Source organism: Limanda limanda, chromosome 16, assembly GCF_963576545.1.
Source record: "Limanda limanda chromosome 16, fLimLim1.1, whole genome shotgun sequence".
Taxonomy (NCBI): domain Eukaryota; kingdom Metazoa; phylum Chordata; class Actinopteri; order Pleuronectiformes; family Pleuronectidae; genus Limanda; species Limanda limanda.
This window is the reverse complement of record NC_083651.1, coordinates 16,466,028-16,485,673: the sequence shown is the minus strand read 5'-3', so window position 1 is coordinate 16,485,673 and position 19,646 is coordinate 16,466,028. Positions and strand designations below refer to the sequence as shown.

The 19,646-nt window shown below is 40.3% G+C and overlaps 1 protein-coding gene across 1 annotated transcript; it reads left to right on the top strand.

The window, feature by feature from the left end:
- The first annotated feature begins 401 nt into the window (after nt 1-401).
- Nucleotides 402-19,498, top strand: itga6a (integrin, alpha 6a). The gene is made up of 25 exons (XM_061088105.1): nt 402-441; nt 7,680-7,804; nt 8,277-8,356; nt 8,446-8,707; nt 8,864-8,995; nt 10,608-10,821; nt 11,053-11,246; nt 11,336-11,430; nt 12,165-12,292; nt 12,375-12,464; nt 12,557-12,618; nt 12,693-12,862; nt 13,317-13,460; nt 13,550-13,659; nt 13,892-14,054; nt 14,435-14,512; nt 14,602-14,681; nt 14,847-14,924; nt 15,120-15,222; nt 15,310-15,486; nt 15,582-15,677; nt 15,760-15,867; nt 15,953-16,051; nt 16,153-16,278; nt 19,274-19,498. The coding sequence occupies exons 1-25, from the start codon at nt 410-412 to the stop codon at nt 19,436-19,438; spliced, it is 3,111 nt and encodes a 1,036-aa protein (XP_060944088.1). The 5' UTR covers nt 402-409; the 3' UTR covers nt 19,439-19,498.
- Nucleotides 19,499-19,646: the final 148 nt, after the last annotated feature.

Sequence of the window (19,646 nt, the reverse complement as noted above, 5' to 3'; positions counted from 1 at the left end):
CATTTTGAAATTTTTTTCAATGACAATTCTCAAAATGTGAAGTGGTATAAATGGCTCTGTCATTGTAACAGGCGGATCTGCGTGTCGGTGAAGTTCGCCCTGTTGAGCGGAGGGGGCGCTGTGGAGCAGCAGCGCAGCGCCGGGAGAGGTAACGAGTGGCTGCAGCCTCCAGTGGATCCTCAGCGGCTGAAGCGGTGAGGAGCAGCGGGGTCAACGGCTCTCATCTCCGGACTAGTGGACACATCTGGACCGCTCCGCCATGCTGCTGCACGGAGGACTCTCTCCGGTCTCCTCTTTGCTTATTGTTCATCTCCTGCAGACAATTGCGGTGCTCGCCTTCAACCTGGACACCGGTCATGTCGTCAGGAAAGACGGGGAACCGGGCAGCCTGTTCGGCTTCTCTCTCGCCATGCACCGGCAGCTCAACCCGGATAAAAGAATGTAAGTGATGCAGCCTCCATCTCCACTGCTGTTTGTTTCTAAGTGTAGGTGAAAATCCTCAGCATGGTAGATAAAGTGCAGCTCAGCTATGAGGGACACCTGACACTGCAGGCTCGGGGCACTGCGCCTTAACTTTTCAACAAATCCTAACGTGGATTCTAATAATCTGGTTTTATCCTGGAGAGGGAACATTCACGAGATGGAAGGATTCTGCCTTTGCAAGACGAGTAAAGTGATTTTACAGCATTGCAACACGTGAAAGCAACTTTATAACAGTCTCCTATAGCCCATGCGACTTTTTGTTCTTTAGCTTCAATGGATTTCTACTGTTTCCATGCGATGCTTTGAATAAGAAGCGGAGAGCACAACAAGTGAATCAACAATGGTTAGAAGTGTCATGCAAATGCGTGTGTGAGGACAAACAGGGAGAGCAATGAGAGGAGAGGTGCAACGCTGCAACTGTTGGGTCGATTCATCGCTTGTATAGTTTTCTAATGATGACAACTGGTTTATCTTAAAAGTTATTACTGAGAAACTTGTCTTAAGTTTGCTGATTGGAGCCGATGTGCAAATGTGAGGATTTTCTCTAATTTTATAACATTTTAAACATGACATTTTTGGGTTTTTGATGAGACAAAACAGGCAAATTAAACATTGCAATCACTATTTTTAGATATTTAATCAACTAAAGTAAATAATCGATAGTCACAGCAGCAGTCCTATTTAAGTGGTTGTGTTCACACTTTTCCCTTAAGATGATTTTTCTCTTTCATTTCAGTTATATTTGTTTTTATTTATTTATTTAGTAATCCTGTTAATATAAACTATGTCCCTCTCGTCTATGGCAGCTCTACTAAAGTTCCTTTAGCGACTTAGCAGGTGCTTTTTTACTCAATGGTTTTAACTGTTAACTTGTATATGTAAACACTGAGAGTGGATGAATGAAAAGTCTTTATAGATGCTCTAAATGAATATCAAAGACCCGTTGACTGATGCCTCCTGTGCTCAGCTGTGACATATTTCAGTCATTTTAGACATTCACGTGTACGTGACCTGTAGTTCACAGGTCAGAGAGTTTTTAAGTTTGGGCCAAAGCAAAAGTAAACAGCAGTATTTCAAGAATGCTTGTCGAGGCTACCATGCATACACTACAGTAAACCATTTCCTTTGGCTAGCCCTGAGGATGCGGAAAAAAATGTCTGTGTAGCAAGCCTGATCTTCCTGCCACACCAAGAGTGTGTGTGTGTGTGTGTGTGTGTGTGTGGGGGGGGGGGGTAAGATGAGGAGAGGGGTTGGCATGTCAAAGCCTGCAAACAGGGTAAAGCTGCTGTGTTACACACTGGTCAGCAGCCACAGGTCCCTGCAGCAGCATGTTGAGGAACGGAGAGCAGGAATGAAAATCCCTGATAACAGCGTTTTTTTCTAAAAGATTTCACAGATTAGTCTTAACCTGTGGAATTATCTTTTTGAAATCTCACTTCTGTTTTGTCTGCTGCGTAAAGGCAGCTCATGATGCAGCACATTTTCCCTTGACACACGATTGGGAGCTGCATATGAAAATGTGCTTTTTAAAGGGTTTTTTTTGTTCACAAAGAACTTTGATTGCAAAAATACAAACCAGCTTAAAATCAGTCGGTATTGAAAAGTGTGAAAAGAGTGAAAGTTGTGAAAGTGAACGTAATATTTGTTGTGCAAACAGAGGTTCGAAATGTGACACTGGCCTGATAGTTTGTTTTTCAGCCAATAAAAGTAAGATGGAAGTGAAGATTTGCCCTCTTACCATGCTGGTCTGTGCAAAAGCTGCCAAGAGCAAAGTTGAGGTTTGAATGTATTGAATGAAGTTATACTGGGCTGCGTGTATATAAAACAACTAAAAGCTGCTTGGGGACAACTTTCTCCAGTAGTCTGTACACAAGAAGCAGCTTGGATGTTGGCCTATCATTGACTGGTCGGGTGGGGTCTCCAGAAGAATGGCTTTATGGAAGGAAAGTATGACAGAAAGAGCCGCTCCCCCTGCCCGGTCATGATGTCGGCTCCAAATCCTCATGTGACCCTGGGATTATCAACCAGACAAGTCAAGTGAAAGCTCAATGGAGCACATAGAATTAGGGAATGAATAGCCCAGTGCACTGACCACTGTGGCACTCTGAACCCATGAAAACACGAGTCAGCAATGAATCACACACTCCACATCTGTCCCTCCTCTATGATAGAAACATGTGTTTGATGATGATCACCAGCAGCTGTAAACTCCTACTGGCTAGCACTGCTTACATTCATCTGAGTATTAAATGTACTATGTGAAGACAGCAATTCTGGCCTTTACAGTCATTTCTAAACAATCTGTACGGCTAGCAACACATGTGATGAGATAGATCAAATTTATTTTACGTCAAACAACAACTGGCCTTTGGTTCATCCCCTCAGTTTCCGATCTAAACTCAGACCCCCTCTATTGCTGCAATTCAATGTTGTGGTTAAAGCTATTTATCCAACTCATGCTCTTATGAGTTGATTAAAAAACACAGCCAGGATTCTCCCATTGTTCATAGTGTTGGTATGCCTTCCTTCACATATTGATCTCTTTTGAGTGGAAGAAACAAGGAGATCCAGGTTTGAACATAATGTGGCAACTGGATGCCTCTGCCATGAATAATGTGTTGAGTTAATGATGTGGATATACCATCCTCTCAATGAAACCAGAGAAAAAGGCCATTTGACAGGACATGCCGAGCCATCTGTGCACATGTAACCTGATGATGGCAACGCATCAGTCGAGAGATCTCAGTCAAACTTGTTGTGTTGCTTAGAAAAAGTTGAATAAAATGCAGGTGAATCCCTTTTTAAGTCTTTGTTTAACTTTTACTTAATTTAATTATTTATAAGTAACTGATCTCTACTTGTAGTGGATACTCATGGTTCCTTATGTGACGTATACGCAGCAAATCACAGGTCAGCCCCAGTCTGTGTGTGTGTAAACTGAAACAGTTAGAACAGCTGCATCAGTTCTTGTGGCTGTGAGTACACAGCTGTGGAAGACTGGAACACATCTGTTAACAAAGACCAGCGAGACCACTGTGTAAACCCACACCCTTCACCGTGTATTAACATTTACACTGCAGTGAAAGGCATGATGGGAAGTGGTTTCACACTGAGGCCTGGCTGATTCTGGCCAGAGGAGATAAGATGTTTCCGTTAAAGACTTCTATATAAAAATCACTCAAAAATAATTCTAACTCTAAAACGTCTGAGTTAAGCTGTTTTCAGACATGAACTGTGGAAAATGTCTAGAAATTTCAGTCAGGATATTTTCCAGACTTTGTCTTTCATGAATGAAGAAATCTGCAAGAGATTATCGGTCATACGCGATCACAACAACATTCAGAACATTCAGGCGAGTTGTGGGGCCTGGAGAGTATTCAGGAGACAGTACCAGCTCTCCCTCACACTCACTCAGACATTTTATGAAAGGACAGGCAGGTAAAGTTCTGGAAAAAACATCCGTAACCACTGACTCGGATATTTGCGTTCTCACATTCAGCCGCTCCGGAAAATTTCAGGAAAATGTTCAGAGTACGGTCCATGTTTGAAAACAGCTATAGTGAGTTATTCCTTATATGACATATGCAGAGGGCAATACTTTACAGTTTACATTTCTACCATGTTCTTAAACAACCAAAAAACCTGGACCTTGATTTCAGATTCTTACATTAACTTTCTACCTCTAACTCAGATATAGCTTTTGCAATCCCATTTGTCAATACAGAAACATCCATGGGGAGCAAATATAGCCAATGTATCAGCAGAGCACAGTATTTCACTTCATGCTTAATTTAAATATATGTATTAGTTACATTCTATTATTTTTGAACAACAAGCAAGCATTTCATCAATTGTAAACTTCTAAAAATACTCAAATGTAGATTTTTTCAAATCTCTCTCATGTTTACCAGACTGGTGTGTAGCAGGTACATGTCAATGTTAACCCTCAGTTACTCGCGAAATTCTACAGCTGTCACTCCCATGAGAAGCTCTGCTGTTCAGCTGGAGGTGTATTTTCTTTACCTGTGTAACAAAGTCTTCATAAATGGGACATTTCCCTGCATGTCGACTCTCAGCGCTGCAAGGACACATAATCTACATGAGTACTGGATGAGAATAACAACTTGGCACTTCCTGGATGTAAAATATGGTCCCATGGCCTTTAAAGCACAGAAGCCAACTGGCTGTAGGAATAGCTTGATACCACACACATGTCTACCAAATCTAATGCACATGTGTATCTCTCTGAAGCTGTAGAAATAGTGTTGCTGTGTTCTACAATATATCTAATACACAGTAGTAGAGGTTGCCTCTCTGATGACACAGCAAATAGTTTCTTCCGTGAGTCAGCTGAGATCAGTTGATGAAGCATGTTGGGCTGAAAGCTGAAATGTCAAATCTAAGCCAACTTGGTGAAAGCTGCTGCTTGTATTTGCATCACACTGGGCTTTGTTTGGAGAGAGAGTTTTCAGTTTGGTCTTCAGTCTGACATCGGACCTCCTCTGGAGAATCCTTGTTTAGCAAATAACAAGCCACGAAGCTGCCATAGATTAATAGGAGGGTGACAGAAGGAACTGCAGAGTCACTGGGAGGAAAAGAAGCGTGAAGAGGATTTCCACCAAGTCCTTTGAGAAATGTCCTACACTGACAGCAGGCTGCTCAGTTCACACTACAGTGTGTGGCTTACTATGTTAATGTACTGTTAACAACGTGACCAACTGCAATTGGCTATGTTGTGCACCGAGTGCCAAACGTGTCAATTCAGAGCTCCACTACAAAACCATGAACCAAACTGATCTTTGAATGCATTTGAAAACGATTTTTACTATATGGTGATTCCTCTTTGACACTAAGATTATTGGACTTTTGCTGCTGAGTCATTTTCTCAGTTTCGGAAGTGCCGGATGAACTATGGCTCTACCTGCCACTGACAGGAAATATGCCCTGTTCCGGTTTTCTCTCTTTACAATAGACTTGTATAGCCTGCACAAGTCTGAGTGTGGAAATGCAATCTGCAAGTTGTTACCACATTTCAGAGCTGTCAGTAAGTTGTTATCAGTGCAGCTCTCAATTAGGTCCCAGTTGTTCCCAGATGTTTATCACGAGTAACACCAAAAGGCATGCAATCATAAATGTATTGAAATCACGTCACCAGTTTTAAAGGCATAACCATACCTGGCGCAAATTATCACTGGCCCAGACTTGATGCTAGTTGACTAAATGCTTCATCAAGTTTCTTTCTTTCTCAAGCTCTTAACCAGCAGATCTAAGTCAAGCTTGCAGATATTGTATTCCCATAAACTGGGAGATTTATTTCATTCTGCTCTGTGTCTGGACCTACACTGAATGTACAAAAACAGAGGTTGACAATCTGTTAAAAATAAGCAAGTGACCCCAGTGGTAGCTAACATTACTAACACTTGAAACAGATCCTCTCTTCCTGCTGTGGTCACTTAGTGAAAATTGGGCAGAATGAGCACATCACTGATCTCCCTCCAGATTAGATTGTCTGCTTCAGTGCTCACTTGCCCTGTGAAGAATGCAGGACAGTGTTCTACTTTCATGGACGACAGTTTTCTGTCTAGTTCCTTATCACAAAATACAGACGCTCTTTGAGAGACTGATCGAACACTGCATGCTTTTCACGAGCTACACGTAAATCATCTCCATGACATACAGAATAGGTAATATGTGCATTAATCACATAGGGAAACAGCGTTAAATCTGTTGTGTTAAATTTACTAACATAAAATAATGGAAGGAAGGACCTAGGAGTAAGTCTGGCTGAGACCTTATCAACTTTTGATCTGCTCTGAAAGCATTGTTGTTTAATTTTACAATTACAATTTAAATTTTTTCAGCCTGACTGGAAGCGCAATATGAGCCTTTCACAGACATATCAGCATATGCCTTTATGTTTGACAATTTAGGCCAATATGAAACATTTTATTTTACATAGGAAACAATGCAGATTTGCATTTAAAAAATAATTTGTTTTCTTAATTCAAGCTCTATGTATTTGATTATACTTGTTTTCTTTTTTTTGATCATTAGTTTATGGTTAAATTGTAAAAATATGGAGCATGAATTACATTTCTTTGTCATAAGGGTTTGATAATGACACCTTAAAAGTCATTGCCAAATTGTTAATGTGAATGATGTTCAATATATCCATATCCCAAAAATGTTCCCTCCTCAATATCGGTATTGGCACCAGTTCCCAGAAATCCATTTTAATCAGGTTCCTTTTTCAATCAATTTTCTCTTACGTTTGTGAGTCAGAAATCTGGTGCACACGTTTATGTCCTTCCAGGAATTAATTTGAATAACTGGTGAACGCTGAAGCAATCATTAAGTCAACATTTTGTTAGGTTGTCCAGGACATAGTGTACCTGCAAATCTAATCAGCATTGAATGTACTTTGACTAAAATAAACCTTTGAACATGATAAACATACCTGCTGAATATTAGCATGTTAGCAGGTCTTACAGAGAATATGATCACATTTACTTATAGTATGAAGGATGTTGTTGTATTCATACAACAGACAGAGTTTTCCTTCTAATTTGCCCCTGCATATCTATAGAGAGAGTTTAGACGTAGACAGGAAACAGGGGGAGGAAGAGGGGGGTATGGAAATGAATCACGGATGTTTTTTTGACTTTATGGTTTGGGACTTAAACATTAGGCCAGCAGGATGCTTTTATTGTTCCCAAGTGTTACACATAGTGACAATTGTTAACTTCAAATCAAGACGATTGCCATACTGCTCCGTTGTAATGAGTCAAACCAGTGCCTAATGCAACCTTTTCATATTTAAACTGTGGGCTTTTTTCTAGACTTTTTGTTTTCTTTTCACATTCAAGAAGCGAAACAGAGAAGTGGAACCAATGCCTCTGCTGACAGCAGCCAAAATATTTGAATTGCATAAAAAGTAAAACTTGCATCCTTGCTGTTGCTGTGCTTTCCAGTCGCTCTCGCCGTTGATCTTTTCACATACACTTACTGAATTCAACAAGCTGCTGCATTTTTTAAAAGGAGCTTGTTGAAAGCTCCTTTTAAAAAATGTTGAAGCGGTGGCTGGTCAGAGCGATGACAGGTGACTACATCAAAAAGCACATTTCAGTCCTTATCACTCAATCCTCTAATGCCTTAAATAATAACCTTGGGTATAACACATTTCTCTTTTCCTTCAGGCTGTTGATCGGGGCTCCCAGAGCACGAGCTTTAGGAAAACAGAGAGCCAACATCACAGGAGGGCTTTATAAATGTGAAATCTCTCTCTCCAATGATTGTGAACGCGTTGAATTTGATATCGAAGGTGAGAAGTCAATCTATCTGTCTAAAGCTGTTTTCAGACATGAACTCTAGGCAAAATTGGTTCCGGCCACTTTCCAGAGTTTGCGTTTTACATTTGAAGAATGCAGCAGCAGTCAGATGTGTTCACAACAACAGATGCCCTAAACATTCAGATGAAATCAAATTTTTTGTTTGTGAGTCTCGTCTTTCTAAGTTGATTTCTTCGTTGTACGTGTATCACACCCATTTGGGTCCGTCAACATCAACAAGCCCAACTGCTTGCAGTGAATTCTACGGACATTATCCGGCTGTATTGGCACATGGGCTCAATCAGACACTTTCATTTGGGGCTTTTCCCCTCCAGACAATTTCAGGACAATATCCAAAGATCAGTGCATGTCTGAAAACAGCTTACTAGTCATGAAGTTATAAAATATCACAACATTGAATTCAAGAATCAGTGCCAGTTGTCATATCACTGTCTTATTCACCAGAGGACGTACGTATTGAGAACAAGGAGAATCAGTGGATGGGGGTGACGGTTCAGAGCCAAGGACCTGGAGGAAAGATTGTGGTAAGTCAAACTTTCCCAAAGACCTTGAGTGTGGTCTTATCTGTTGTGCAAGTACAAACTTAAGACACAGCCGTATTATGTCATTTCAGACGTGTGCTCACCGGTATCAGAGGCGGTTGTTTGTGAACACCGCTCAGGAGTCCCGTGACATCACCGGGCGCTGTTATGTCCTGAGTCAGGACCTGACAATCGATGAGTCCTCCGATGAGGACGGAGGTAGCTGGAACTTCTGTGCGGGCCGACCCAGAGGCCACGAGATGTTTGGATCATGTCAGCAGGGCCTAGCTGCCACCTTCACCAAGGACTACCATTACATAGTGTTTGGAGCACCAGGAGCTTACTACTGGAGAGGTCATTAACTAACCATAACTACTCTACAGCATTTACTGAGGGAACCTGGTGATGGAATCTTGCTAAAACAAGTGCGATTTAGTCTTGAGAGTAAAAAACACCTTCTTGTTTACACCTGGTAACATCTACTGCATTGCTCACTCACCACCTGTGTAGGCATTGTCCGAATGGAGCAGAAGAACAACACACTGCTAGAGATGGGCGTGTATGATGACGGCCCCTATGAAGTTGGAGATGAGCAGTACTGGAACCCTGAGCTGGTGCCTGTACCTGCCAACAGCTACCTCGGTGAGTGACTGATCATGTTTTTGTTTTTTTTAGAGTGTGGATGTTTATGTTTGCCTTGAGGTTTACTCAAGGCAAACTTTTGAGGTTTTCCTTTTGTTTCAGTTATACAAATACAAAGTCTCTGTTCAAAGCATAGACTGTATATATAAATATGGACAAAGAGTTTCACCTTCCTCATGCTGTAGTCTGCGCAGTAGGGATCCAGCATGTATTTTGTTTATTTCCTATCCTCAAAGAGGGAGGAGGCCTGGATTAATGACCTACTGTATATGGCCGACAGCCACCAGGGGGTGAACGAGATGATTTGGCTTCATTTTTTTTACTGTCCATATTTGCTCATTATGTGTTCCAGTGAATGAGTGTTTCCCTAAATGTGACCAGGTTGCAATAGACTGGTGCAGAACAATGACAGGGTGCTGTTATTGAAAGGAAAATGTGAGTTCAACAAAAGCGAACTTGACTGAACTCTCTCACATCGGTCATTTTGATGTGTCAGACACAGGTGTAAGTTATACCATAATAGACGACTGCTTTGCTTTGGTGTTACCATGGGAACAGTGTCATGGTTGATTAGTCGTTATTCTTTTTCCTGCTGTGAAAAATGTCTTTGAATCCGACTTTTTTGTAAACTAAGAGGAAGCAACACTGCTAAACAAGACTTGTCGGATGGTAAACCAAGACAACATATTCAAGTAGATCAGTAGTGAGGCCTTATGTCAGTATAAAAGAGGAGCCCTGTGTCTTTTGTGAGTAAAAAACGTCAGTGTGGACAAAGTTTACAGAATAAACTTTTAAAAGCTTTTTCTGACAGCCACCTAGTAAAATGTCCAGACTGAGGATGTCTGCGTGAGCACCTGTGAGAATACAGCATGAAAATGTCTGGAGAATTCTCTGTGGGCTTGTTGATGACCTTTCTAGCATGCAACAGACACAAACGGAAAAAACAAACAAAAATAATACATGTATCTATGTATAATATATACGTATAAAGATGTCAACTTGGAAAAACAAGATTCGAGAGCTTAGGTGATAAGGGTTGATGCCAGTGTCCATGTGCTTTCTGCAGTGAGGTTTACACGTCCTGCCTTCTGCATGCTACACCCAGACGCCAACCCCCCCTGAACGCTCCGGAGATTTTCCTGTTGTTGGTAACGTGTCTGATCTGGACTCTTGCTGCGTTTTCCATATGCGAAGTGCAATGTGCTGACTCAATTCTGCACAGTTCTTGTCTGAAAATGGCTACATAGACAGACGCAGGTTATGTTCTTCAACAAGGCTCCTTTTGTTAGTATCCTCCCCTCTACAGTCACCAGTTGACAGAAATGTAATCAGTTTGGTGTGGGTCTGTTTGACTGCTACAGAGGAGGATGATAGGAAAAGTATGGGAATCACTTCTATGAAATAGCAAATATTGTGGTGAGTCTGTAGATGAAACGTGTTTGTGTTGCTACACTAGCGACCCCTACTGGTTGGTTGGGAAACCTGCACAGAGAGATGTGAATCTGTCTCACTCACCCTCATGACTGCCCATCAAGGGGAGTAGATTTTCCAAATCATGGAGAAAACAAGTTTAAGTTTTTTTGTCTAACAACATTCATCCCTCACACTTTAGGATTCTCCCTTGATTCGGGACACGGCATCACCAGGGGTCGCGGCCTGACGGTGGTGGCTGGAGCACCCCGAGCCAATCACAATGGAGCTGTGGTCCTGCTGAAGAAAGAGGGGGAAGCCTCCTCCAGACTCTCTCTGGAGCACACCCTGGACGGGCCGGGGCTGGGCTCCTCCTTCGGATACGACGTGGCTGTGGTTGACCTGAACAATGACGGGTGGGTAACATTCCTCACACCCTTTATTAGCATACATATAATTTAATCTGACTGGAGGATAGATATTCATCCATACAAGTAAAATTAGATTTGTATAGCTGTGAGATGTTGACTCCTTATCATAACGCTGTCTGTTGCTAATGTATGATTTTCAAATGATTCCTTTCTTTATTTATCAGGTTACATTCTGTATGATACTGACAAATATTTACCACCCATCTTTGAAACTAGATGGCAGGACATAGTTGTAGGAGCCCCTCAGTTCTACATGAAGGACAGAGACGTGGGCGGGGCTGTGTACGTGTACATCAACAAGGCAGGGAGGTGGGAGACGATCACTCCGATCCGTCTGGATGGGACCAAAGACTCCATGTTCGGACTGGCAGTGCGGAACATTGGAGACATCAATCAAGACTCATATCCAGGTAATTTAGTTGTCATCTTTGTGGCTCATTTTTTGTTCCCTCTCTCAGTTGCTGTCACATTACAGAAAACGATTACTTTTTGATTTCAGACATTGCTGTCGGAGCTCCTTACGACGACGGCGGGGCAGGAAAAGTTTACATCTATCACGGCTCTGCAGAGGGGATCGACACCAGCCCTGCACAGGTCAGCCTTTTTAAGTTCTATGAGAAACTTTCATTGTCATTCATTGATCTGTCCAGTCATTACTTTGAGGAAGGTTATGATTGATGATCAGGGTCTTTTATAATACTAGAGCACTACAGATATAGATTTTTGTTGGGACCTAGGCCGGTACGGATATTAGGGAGTAAAAAATTCCTGATATTGGTTAATATATAAAAATGCACATGATTCCTTGTAAAAAAAACTTATTGAGGCGATATTCTATAGTTTAACCATAAACTTTATTATCAACAAGAATACAGAGACCCAATGGTCTACTTATGAAACCACATTTAAATTCACCAGATATTGAGATTCATGTCTGTTTTTTCCTTTTATTGAGATCCAAGTATTCTCTGAGAAATCAAAGAAAATGTCGGGGGGTGAAAGAGACCTATCTTGCCCTGTTACAGAAAGTAAATTCCTTAATCCGCCACCTGATCCGCATCCACACCCAGATTTTATTGGTTCTTTCCTGACCTATACCACATCCTTCCATCAAGATTAGGGCTAATCCATCCAATAGTTTTTGCATAATCCTGCTAACTTACAAACAAACACACAAATATAGATGAAAGTGTATCCTTGATGGTGGTTATAACTATAAATAAATAAAAAATACAACCAGATATTGATTTAAGAAAACCACCAATTTCTTTTGTTACATAAAATATAACATGTTTTTCCTGTATGCTTCTTCCCTCTCTCCTCCACAGATCCTCTCAGGAAAAGACCACCAGCTCCAGTTATTTGGTTATTCTCTGGCAGGAAACATGGACCTGGACAGTAATTCATATCCAGACCTAGCTGTGGGCTCTCTGTCTGACACCGCTCTAATTTACAGGTAATTATTTCCTCACACATTGCGAGTGAAATTAAACCCCACTGATTCCCATCACAACTTCATTTAACAACCTTTCTTTCAGGGCCCGACCAATCATTAGCATCAGGAGAGATGTCAAAATATCTCCGCGGGAAATTGACCTTACAATCAAAACCTGTGGTAACAGCATTTGGTATGTGCTGTAATATTCTTATAATTATACAGAACTCACAGTCAAAGCGTAAAACGTTAGAAATTATTAAAAAATCTCTGGTCTATCCACAGTTTCACAGTGGACGCATGCTTCAGCTACACGGCCAACCCAGCATCTTACAGCCCCAGACTGAGTGAGTAAAAGAATATTTATTATCCTGACACAACAGCCTTTCTTTCTTACACGTGTTTCTCCACAAAACTGCAGCTATCAGCTATTCTGTGGAGGCAGACGGAGATCGCAGGAAACAGGGATTGACCTCCAGGGTGATGTTCCTGAACAAATCCCACTCGGAAACGGACTATCTGTTTAACGGCACCTTAGACCTGCGTGGTCAAAACCAGGAAACGTGCATCAAGATAAAAGCTAAACTCAAGGTAAAACACAAAGATAAACCCCATTGGCAGGTTAGATTGTGTATCTGTGCTGTTGGAGGAAGATACTGGTAGTGTGTGCAGAATATCAAACTTTATACTTTATATTGTTTACTCTTCCAAACTCTCAGGCATACTATGCATCAGTAAATTGTATGTCCTGCACAAGATACATTTTTAAAATCTCAAGATTTTGCATACAAAAATTCAACAATTACACATTATACAAACTTTACAATATTTTTAAATCCTATCCTACAGGCATTATGAGGCTAAAAATATTACATTATTAAACGGCCTATTTTTTGATAATTGCTTTATAATTTTTTAAGAATATAAAGTCTAGGTTTAGGTATATATGGATAAATAAATAAAATAAAAAAAACTTCTTATTATATAATTGAACACATTACGGGATTATGCTCAATTCTACATCTGCTGTTTATGATTTCCTCAGGACAACATTAAGGACAAGATGCGCAGTATTCCTATCGAGGTGTCTGCAGAAATCCTGGGTACAAAGAGACAGAAGTCAAGGAACGGCCTCCCTCAGCTTATGCCCATTTTAGACTCCTCTCAACCAAGCAAGGAAGTCATCGAGGTAAAGCTGCGGACTGCAACATTAACTATGAAATTAAGAGCATGTTTACAGTGGAGTCAAGTTTGGTTGTTGCTTTGTCGTTGCTGCAGGTGAACTTTGTAAAAGAGGGATGTGGAAGTGATCACATTTGTCGCAGTAACCTGAAGATGGAGTACAAATTATTCTACAGACAAAACAACATGCATACGCCACTACATGTGTAAGTTCTGCTACAACTCTTCTCACCAACAGGTTAAAATGGGATATTACAATAGTTGTGCAATAGTACATCAATCTGTAGTAGAACATATAGTTTCCCTGGCTGTGTTTATAAGGCAGTGGCTAAAAAATAAGTTTTGATAAGTTATTGTAATATTTGAAAACATAGCACAAGCCAGTTGGTCTCCACCAAGCTCAGCCTGAGGTGAGTGTTCATGTTTGTGTATTTGCAGCAAGAACAATGTCCCCGAGTTTCACCTGAACTACGAGAGGAAGGACTTGGCTCTGCGGGTGACCGTGAACAACATGAATGGAGACGATGCCTATGAGGCAAAGCTGGTGGGAACTTTCCCAGATACACTGTCTTATTCTGGAGTCCGCTCCCAACAAACAATGGTTAGTCCACAGAAACACTCGTGACCAAAGTATGACTTGCATGGGAAAAATGGAGAGACAATTTTGCCATTAGTGAGGGGGAATAATAAATATAAAAAAATCGCATCGCTGTTTGAAATACTCACTGCTACAGACAGAGTTTAGTTGGTGCCAGATAGTGTTGAGCTTTATTTATCATGTTAGATAACATTTAGGTGTGTTAAAACACAGTGATTATAACCTGTGTGCAGTTTGTATGTGAACATAAAGAACTTAAAGTCAAAGCTGTGTGTAAGTACAGTGCACGTTAGAATGAACCTCATATCTAAGGATTTCCACGATGAGTGAAACTTTTGACCTATTTGTGGCACTGCTCATATTTCACTATTTGCTCTTTCCAGCCAATCATCTGCATTGCCAATCAGAACGGCTCTCAGGCCGACTGCGAGCTGGGAAATCCTTTTAAGAGAGACTCAGAGGTACAGACTTGTCATGTTCACCTGCTAATCCTGACTTTGACATTTCGCTGTTCAAATGTGAAAGATTTGTCTTTGCTTCTTTCTACAAGACGACCTTTTTCATAATCCTGAGCACGGTGGGCATGAGTCTCGACACTACAGAGATTGACATTGACCTGCAGCTCCACACGTAAGTACTACAGACTCACCGAGTTTCATGTTATGTACTTCACATGTGATGGAATAGTGTCGGACTACATTGTGAAAGTGTCATAATACAATCATCATCCTGTGTTTTCAGGGAAGTTGTCACCTCTCAATTTATTGCATGTTAGAATTGCGCTTTTTCTTTCAGGACCAGTGTGCAAAGAAATATAATCCCTGTGAAAGTAAAGGCTCAGGTGGTGATTGAACTACCGTTGTCCGTCAGTGGGTAAGTCTGTTGTTGTGAATCATGTCGTGGGAAACTAGTGTTTGAGAGAGCTAGAGAGAGAGTGGGTCATGCCCCACAAAATGTCATGGGAATCGGCTCAGTCGTTTTTTTATGTAAATCCTGCTTACAAAAAGACAGACAAACAAATGACAGTGAAAACGTATCCCTTATAAAATATCTGCTTGTTTTCCTCAGGGAGGCCAGCCCTAATCAGGTTTCTTTTGGAGGTGTAGTGAAAGGAGAAAGTGCCATGAAGACGGAGGAGGAGATCGGAAGCTTGATTAACTTTACATTCAGGGTGAGTTTATCCATCTGATGCGGATCCAATGTTGATATGATAATGTATGAAATAAGTAAAAAGCGTCTGGGTTGATTGCTCCTGCAGATAAACAACTTGTGGAAATCCCTGACGCCTTCGGTTAAAGCCTCACTGCACATTCAGTGGCCCAAATTCAACAAGGATGGGAAATGGCTTTTGTATGTGGTGAATATCACAGCGACGGGAGAGGAGGACGTCCGCTGCTCCCCTGAGTCTGAGATCAACTATCTCAAACACATCCAGGTAGGGCTCTATTATTCCTCTTTATTTTCAGGTACTTAAAGTAAAACCACGCTACGCACAAGGCTTTGTAATATTGAGACTAATAATGCTTTCAGGAATCCAGTGTGTCCCGGACAAAACGAGAGATTGAGAGGAAACAGAGAAAAGCTGGTGGAAAAAAGTCTATTTTGTTAGAGAAAAAAAAAGTGTTGGTGAGTATGCGTATGGAATTATTCACATTCTCTTTAAGATTTCCTTTTAGATTGGATGTGTAATGGGCTCTTTCTTCTCTAGACCTGTGAGAATGGGCTCAAATGTGTGGTGCTCAAGTGCCCCCTGCAGGGCCTGGACGGTACAACGATTGAGCTGAGGTCTCGTCTGTGGAACTCGACCTTTATTGAGGTGACATATCATCCCTGTTTCTGTGATAACGCAGGACCTACTGATTTCTACTTCCACCTTAACAAGTGTTTCTGTTTTAACGCAGGATTACGCCTCCGTTTCGACCTTACATATAGTGGTGAAGGCCTTCCTCGTGCTTCACGCTCAGGCTGAGAACATGATCCTGACAACCCCTGACACTGATGTGAGCAGCTCAGCGGCTACAACACATTTTAACTTTGTTGTATACCTTGATATTTAGTCTCTCAGTTGTTTGGTTTCAATCCCTTTGTCGTTTGATGACAGGTGACACTGGCCGTGTCTCCAGAGAGTGCAGTGGCTCAGTATGGAGGAGTTCCCTGGTGGATCATACTGGTGGCTGTTCTGGCAGGAATCAAGATCCTGGCTCTGCTGGTGTTTCTGCTCTGGAAGGTGAGTCCTTCATCCTCATAGCATCCATGTAGGGTGAAATGTGAGAAAACAAGTGGTGAGTTAAAACATGAACCTTATTGAATCTTCTCAGAAAATAGGTTGGAGAGGGTTTATTCTTTGCACAGTAAAATAAAAAAGCAACAGACGTGTGTTTCATTCACTTGGGAAAAAATTCACGAAAAAAACAAAACAGCTCATGTTTTTATGAATAAACAAGATAGTGTACCTCAAAATCCTAAGAGAATCTCTCATTAAGCTGCTTTGAGAGTTATGACGCAAACATGTCCCGCCTGCGTGGGTTGATCCAGATTTATTTTGGTTTGAGGCATTGGGAGATACTTGTGTTTTTAAGAAATATAGATGACATTATTATTAGTTTGTCGACTTTGTGCAGGCATCTCTGACCTTTGGGACTGTTCAGATGAAAAGAAGAAACATTTGAGCAATCTCATTAATTCAGAAAAACATGTTTACTTCTCTCAGAATTCTTAGATAATCATTTTACTAATTCAGATCAACAGAGCAGATTTCTTTGCTCATGTGAATGCAACACAATTCCATAAAAGCCAACTTCAAATTAGTTTCTTCACTGTTGTTGGCAGAATTTTTTTGTTGGCTACTAAGGCTGCAATCAGAGAAAAGATGAAGAGGCGATTTGACAATCACTGTACTTTTTCTTTATTTGGTCACACATCAGAATCAGAATCAGAAGGTATTTATTCTGATTCTGATCTGATAAATATATATATATATCCTTTTTATTATTAATATTATTACATATATTTTGTACATTATATAAAAAAATAAAGAGCACAGGTAAACAACATATTTACAGGAAGATGGTTTAGTATGAGATAATTATTATTTAATGACTTATGGAGAAGGGATGAGATGAAATAAGTTTGTACTTCTTCCCACTCCTTTTCGAATATGTCGATTAAATCATTATGCGTTTTTCCTCATCAATGTTTGAAAAAAATAATGTTTTCTGTAAATTTCTTTCACTTGTTTGTATAACTTCTCTTTTTTTATTTACATGTTCGAAATAAATAAAAATGAATAAATGAATGAAAAGTGTGGGGGGAAAGGGAAATCGCACCTGTTCTAACCAATCCATTAGTCAGGGATTGATTAGTGTTGACTTTATTAGTCTCAATGCAACAGGTGCACTTCATGTGCTTTATTAATCTAAATAAACGGTAAATAAACATAATAATATACAGGAAGTGACGGTACTTACAACGTATTGATTCATTTTAACATCAGACATAATTAGGGTGGTGTTTTCTCTTCACACTGAAAGAGTAACACACAAAGTTGACTTAGCATCCAGACACAGAGTTAGCATTAGCTTACCGTTTTTACATGATGTGTCATGTTGGTGGGGGAGAAGTGTAAACTGTTGTTATTGAAGTGGTGGCTCGACATTTTAGTGAAACGTTTGAACAAAACTTTGTTCACATGACGTCAGTGTGTCTGGAGCCAAACTGACGCAAATACGAGCTGACGCTCTGCTTTACGTCGGGCGAGTCCAAAATGATACACAGCGGGGGAGTTCATACTTTTTTGATTAGTCGTAAACCAAAATTACTACTATTACAACTGTTTGCGGTACAGTTATTATTCTACAATAAACTGTTTATAATACCTAAGATCGTCAGAATAAAATGTAGCTCAGTGATTAGTACTTAATGCCACTGTTCTACAGTCTGAATTAATGTATATATAGTGGAAATGTATCCAGTATTTAACCTTTTAATGAAACATTTCAATATTTTTCTTAATCTCTACAAATCTTTTATTTAAAGTTTTCTTTAAATAAAGAACTAAATTTTGCATTGAAATTGTTTTAAAAACTGCTACTGTATTTTTATTCAAAGTGTGCTTATTTTCGTATCGATGAATTTAAGTGAAGTAAAAAAAAAGTTTTTACTTAAATTAGTTGAGAATTTGATATGAAATATTCCTACTTGAACATCAGTGCCCCAGAAGATAATCAATAAATCAGACCTCTATTCTGACAGGTTCCAAATGATCCACATGATCCAAAAAAGTTCAGATGGGAAACCTTTCAATTTCTAATCTGAATTTGTGAATATGGAAAGAATCAAGTGTGTGCTTCTGTGAGATCATCTATAGAGACTCCGAGTCTGTGTCTGATATTAAAAATGGTTCCTGGATTTATTCAGGTTTCAGTTTTTAAATGAAGCAGCCATTATATTCTATAGATGATTGGGGAACATCTGGTTGTTGTCCAGTGATGTTTGAGCACTGGATCACCAGATGAAGTCATTTCCTCTTTTCTTTCTGTTGTTTTGCTGAAAGAAGAAATCCTATCAGCCGTTGACTGGTGTCACTCTTAACCATTCACAACCCTTACTCCCCCCCCTCAGTGTGGTTTCTTCAAGAGAGCAACAAAAGACGAGTATGATGCTGCATATCACAAGGCAGAGATCCATGTCCAACCCTCTGACAAAGACAAACTCACTGCTGAGGCCTGATTTATCCTGTGAACAGGGGTAAAAACAAGCAGTCAGCATGGAGTGTGATTCCCTCCGCCACTAACAGACTCACTCTCCGGCCAAAGCAGCTGACTTACTGCAGGGAAATTCAATTAGACGCATATTGTACGAAGCAGAGGAGGCAGGTTATCTGGGGAAATGTCCACGAAACTTTGGGTAGATTCCAGTATGTGTCAAATTAAAAAAAATGTATTTATTACAACTTCTCTGGCATTTGTACAATATGTGTCTCTGAATTTTGCCAAGAAATGAATGTGCTTTCTCACCAGCAGGCTTAACTTGTTCTGCCTTTTGTAACAGAGCTTCGCAGGTGTTTTCGCTGACATCGCTTTTACAGCTTTAAATGATCTGTTCAAATCTGCCAAGCATGCTTAACACCTCCGCTCTGTTGTTTACAATGTGCATACATATATTTTTATAAAGATAAATTATACCGTTTTTTTTTTTTTAAACGTTTGCAATCTTCCCCTCAGTGTGGATTCTTCAAACGCTCCCAACAAGACAGCAGCGTCCCTCGTTACAACGCAGTGCGGATACGAAAGGAGACTCCAGAGTGCAAAGACGGAAAAGTCAAGCTTGACGCCTTTGACAAAAAGCAGTGGATGACGTCTTGGATTGACAACGAAAGCTACTCATGATTCTGTTTTACGTTATTGTTTTGCTACCGAGGACTAACTTGTTTTTCATGTATAGTTTTAAGACACAAAAAACACTGAACTTTGTTTTTCTCCTGTGAACATGATGCTCTGTGATTTTTTAAGTAGCTGGATTCACGTCTTTGAATTTTTACACTGTATAGAAGATTACTTTTTTGAACTGTAGGTTTTGTACATATTTAAATACTTA